Source organism: Octodon degus, unplaced genomic scaffold (genome assembly GCF_000260255.1).
Source record: "Octodon degus isolate 3935 unplaced genomic scaffold, OctDeg1.0 scaffold00038, whole genome shotgun sequence".
In the NCBI taxonomy this organism is placed as follows: domain Eukaryota; kingdom Metazoa; phylum Chordata; class Mammalia; order Rodentia; family Octodontidae; genus Octodon; species Octodon degus.
In genome coordinates this window covers 1,156,029-1,160,858 of record NW_004524614.1, presented here as the reverse complement: position 1 = coordinate 1,160,858, position 4,830 = coordinate 1,156,029, and the positions used below count along the sequence as shown (strand labels likewise).

General features: G+C 47.2%; 1 protein-coding gene across 7 annotated transcripts in view; it reads left to right on the top strand.

Moving 5' to 3' along the window:
• The window catches only part of Spata13 (spermatogenesis associated 13), a 145,325-nt gene that overhangs the window by 126,547 nt on the left and 13,948 nt on the right, over window positions 1-4,830 (top strand). For all 7 annotated transcript variants that reach the window (XM_023715047.1, XM_023715042.1, XM_023715041.1 and 4 more), the window contains 2 exons: window positions 1,837-2,016; window positions 3,271-3,503. In XM_023715047.1, coding sequence (XP_023570815.1) covers window positions 1,837-2,016; window positions 3,271-3,503 — 413 coding nt within the window. The remainder of the gene's footprint in view (window positions 1-1,836; window positions 2,017-3,270; window positions 3,504-4,830) is intronic.

The window sequence follows — 4,830 nt, the reverse complement described above, 5'->3', positions numbered from 1 at the left end:
CCCCCCCCCCAAAAAAAAAAGCTGCATTCTACAGTATCAGGATAGTCAGCAAGAAATTTTATTGTTGAGTTTTGTTTTTTTTTTTTTTTTTTTTTTTTTTGTCTGTTTTTGGTATGGCAATTAAACCTGGGACCTTATACTTACCAGGCAGGCACTATATCTCTAGCCCATAAATTTTATTCTGTAGCTGTGATTTCAGAGAACTGCCCTGTGTGAGGGGTGTGTGGGTTTGTGTGGTACTGGACATTGAATTGAACCTAGGGCTTTCACAGGCCTTTTGTTGTTGTTGTTGCTGCTGCTACTGCTGCTATTGTTGTTGTTGAGTAACAAGGTCTTGCTGAGTTGCCCAGGCTAGGCTGGAGCTTGCAATCCTCCTGCCTCAGCCTCCCATAGTGCTAGGATTGCAGATGTGCACTCCATGACCGCCTGGATTTTTTTCTTTCTTTGTTTTTGTCCTCTTGAGACAGGGTCTTGCTATGCAGTTCAAGCTGGCCTGGAGCTCATTTTGTAGCCCAGGGTGGTTTCATAACAGTGAACTCATAGCAATGCTCCTGCCTCAGCTTCCTGAGTGCTGGGATTACAGGCATGCGCCTCCACACCCAGCCTGGGTTTTGTTTTTAATGGATATCGTCTGCACTTTGCACTGTGCTGGGGCTCTCCTGGCCTGATCAGTCCAGCTGTGCTGGTTGTTAGTACTGAGGTCTGCACTGTCTGCTCATCTGTGACCATTCCATCCTCATTCTGTGGCAGCAGATGGCTAAAGATCTCAACAGTGGCATTTTAGAAAAGTGAGAGTGATGGCTAGTACTTGTGCATTGGTGCTACCTGGTGTAACTTAGCTCCCACCAGCACTTTCACTGGGCAGGCCCTGCTAGTTCCTGTGGGAGATGAAACCGAAGCAGAGTCATGTGATAGTTGGTACTTAAACCTAGTCAGTCTGCCGTGGAGCCCTTGTGATCACATTGTATTGTTTTCCTGTTAAAATTCATATCAAAGGTCAGTAAAATGTGTGTTATGAAATGCTTAGTTTAGTCTATTCAAATACATGATGCTATCCTGGAAGTCATCATTAACCAATCTGTGTGGCTGCTTCTTCCTGTCCCACTAGCTCTGCGAAGCCCTCATGTCATGGTGGCAGATTGCAGCACTAGTGAGGCAGGCCTCTGATTAAAGATGTGCACGTGTGCCCAGTAGAGCAGGGGTGATGGTGGGAACTTCCGGGTAGGTGTTCCTGGCTCTTTGCCACACCTCACAGTCAGCAGCACTACACTCACCGTTGAGCAGGCAGTGACAGGCTGTGCTTGACGCATCTTCTCGGCTTGAATGGAATTAGGGATGAGAGGTAGCAGTTGAGAAAAAGGAGCCAAAACTAATTTTTAAGCTCTTGTATTTGAAACTATGGCATTTGCAACTTGTTTATAGGTTTTGGGTGGTTGTTTTTGATATTGTTTTTGTTTTGAGACAGGGTGTCACTGTGCAATTCAGGCTGGCTGGGAACTCACTTTGTAGCCCAGGCTGGTCTCCAACTCGCAAAGATCCTCCTGCTTCAGCCACCTAAATGCTGGGATTACAGGCATGAGCCACCACCTCAGGCCTTTTAAAGAACTGTATAAAAAGTAACCATGTTGAATTTTTCACTTTGTGTTTTAAAAATATTTATGGCAAATTATAGTCATGGAAGTATAATTGTTTCATCAGGGGCCCATAAAAGTAAAAGTAATCTTCTCTAAAATCCACTTCAAGACCATGGCTTTGACCTCCCACCTCCAGTATTATCAAAGTAATTATTGTTTAATCTGCAGATAAGTTAACAAAATTTGCTTTTGTACTTTGCAGGGCTATATTCGGCAGTGTCGCAAGCACACGGGAATGTTCACTGTTGCACAGTTAGCCACTATTTTTGGCAACATTGAAGATATTTACAAATTCCAAAGACAGTTCCTGAAAGACCTTGAGAAAAAGTACAACAAAGAGGAACCTCACCTAAGTGAAATAGGATCCTGCTTTTTGCAACATGTATGTCACCCTTGCGCCTTCCTTTCTAACCCCTGGTCGCATGACGCATGACGAGTGGAGATGTAGCCTCATTGCGAACAGCAGGCTTTTCTGTGGTTTCTCGTACTGGCTGCTGCACTGCCTTGGGGGGTATAGCTGTCTTCCCCTTTGACAGATGAGGAAACAGCCCCGAGAGTGAGCTGCCCATCGTTTGCTGGCGATTATTACAATTTAGCCCTAAAGGATTTCCGAAGGAAAAAGTACTCAGGAGAGGTCATCGTGACAGTGACAGCAGTACTCCTTCACTTGCTGGGCGCAGGCCCACTAGCTTTCTGGAGGCAGCAGATAGGAGCTGGCAGGAAGATGGGTGTGGAGGTGCCTGGAGCACGTCCAGGGCCTTGGGAGTCTAAGTGGCCAGAGCAGCAAGTCCTATAGAGGCAAGAGCAGCAGGGAGCAGCTTTGGAGGTGAGCGAGGCAAAGAGAGCAGGAAAGTATGACAAAACTGGTTGTACTCATCAAAGGAAGAATAGTACTCTTAAGTACCATAGGGTTTGGATTTCAAGGAGGTGGCAGGTGGCTTGGGAAAGTCTGTTTTCTAAGGAAATAGAGGCCTGGTATTAGACATGCTGCCCAGCCTGCACACTGAACAGGAAAGAAGGGCAGCTATAAAGAGGCCTGGACAGTGAGTAAGTGACCTCCCGGCACAGGGTGAGAGAAAGGCAGTATTCAGGGACACAGAGCTGTGCCCAAGGATGGAGCCTTGGAAGCTGATTTCCACCCAGCCTTGGAGGGCAGAGGGAGGGAGGGGAGCCCACAATCCAGGCAGGGAGGAGGGGAGACTCAGCCCCAGGTTTGATGGGACAGATGACCTTCACTTGGAGGCAAGAGGGTGATAGTTGTAAAATCTAGGCCCACCTGATACAGCTGGTCAGGAGACCTATGGGAGGAGATGGAGGCCACAGTCAGTTTGGAGAGAAAGGGCCAGGGGCCAGGGCCCAAGACCCGGCCTTTGGGCAGTACATTCCTCCTCTGCTGTTGCTTGTCAGAACTGGTAGAGTCAGGGCGGTGGGACTCCTCCTTCCACCCCGCAGCAGAGAGCCCAGATGACCATGCCTCGAGCCCATGTTCATGCCCCTTCCTTTGATTCACTTGTGAAAGTGTGGAAGAGTAGTGTGGTCCTGGGATTTGATGACCTAGGGAGCACTCCCTGCTTCCCAGGAGCACCCCTCAGGCGGCTCCATGGCCCCAGGGCCTGACAGCGGGTTTCCCTTCCAGCAAGAGGGCTTTGCCATCTATTCTGAGTACTGCAACAACCACCCCGGTGCCTGCGTGGAGCTCTCCGACCTCATGAAGCAGGGCAAGTACAGGCACTTCTTCGAGGCCTGCCGCCTGCTCCAGCAGATGATCGATATTGCCCTGGACGGCTTCCTCCTCACACCCGTGCAGAAGATCTGCAAGTACCCACTGCAGCTGGCTGAGCTGCTCAAGTACACCACGCCGGAGCACAGGTGAGGCCCTGGGCCTGGGGACAGGTGGGGCAGCCGGGGCCTCCGCTCCAAGCACTGGCTGATGGCTCTGGGCAAAATCTTCCCATTGTTTGCAGGACTTACGATTACCAACTACTGAAATACGTTATTTGAAGAGACTCTAGAGTAGCCCAGTAGAGGATGGAGCTGGGCATGGTGGCACACACATGTAATCCCCCTCGCTCAGGAGAATGAGGCCCAAGAGTTCAAGGACAGCTTGGACTACGTAGCAGGATCCTGTCTCACCCCACCGCACCCCTCATAGAAAAGAAAGAACGCTGTAGTAGTAGTTTCCTACTTTACTAGAGGCATTACCTTCCGAAAATCTCAGTATATGAAACTGTAGGTAATACAGACAGGCCTTGTTTAATGATCAAGTTCTGATCCTGGGACTAGGTCATTAAATCAGTTGTTCACCAAATGAGTTGTATATAGTATGTACATTACAATATGCAGCACAAAGGAACAGTCAACAGAAACTCCAACTTGATGACTACTTTTTTTTTTTTGCATAACTCTTACATGCAGCACTGAATTGTAAAAGAAAACATAAAACTATAGTATAGTACAATCAGCAAAAATTGCAGTACTGTATAAACAAGGTGGACTGCACAGGAAAAAGACGTGAATGCTCTCCAAGATGTACAGAACTGTACCAAAAAAAAGACAAGTTGTAAGTCTGAGTAACCGGTCCTAAGTCCAAACAGTCGTTAAACAGGTAGGTCACTAAATGAGGAATACCTGTACTGAACTCTGTTTAGACTATGTTTTTTCCTGTACATATGTGCCTGTAGTAAAGCTTAACTCATGAATTTGTCACAGTAAAAGACTAGGAACAATAACTAAGAATAACATAGAACAATTATGACAAGGTATGGTAATGAACAGTTTAAAAGCATGAATTATTTCTAGGATTTCCCATTCAGTGTTTTCTAACTGCAGGTGACCGTGGGTAAGAGAAGCCACAGGAGCCAAGACTGGAGGAGGAGGTTGCTGTGCCTGGAGGGGTGTCACATTGGCACCCTGGAGCTGTGGGGTGGGGCTGTTCTGTCCCGTCATGCCCTGCGCCTCTGTGGAGAGGCCAGGCTTAGAGAGGGAATCTCCACAGTAGACTGTGGCAGTAAGAACAGGCCGCTGAGCAACAGGCCCCAGATATGAGTTTCTTTCTTTTTTTTTTTTTTCAGTTTGAAACCATATTTTATTTTTAATGTAGCTAGAAATATCCAGTAACTATCTTTAAGCAGAAAATGCCTTTGCCTTTTCCTTTTTATAGCATCATTAGCACAAAAAAATTGTTTTAGAAATGATA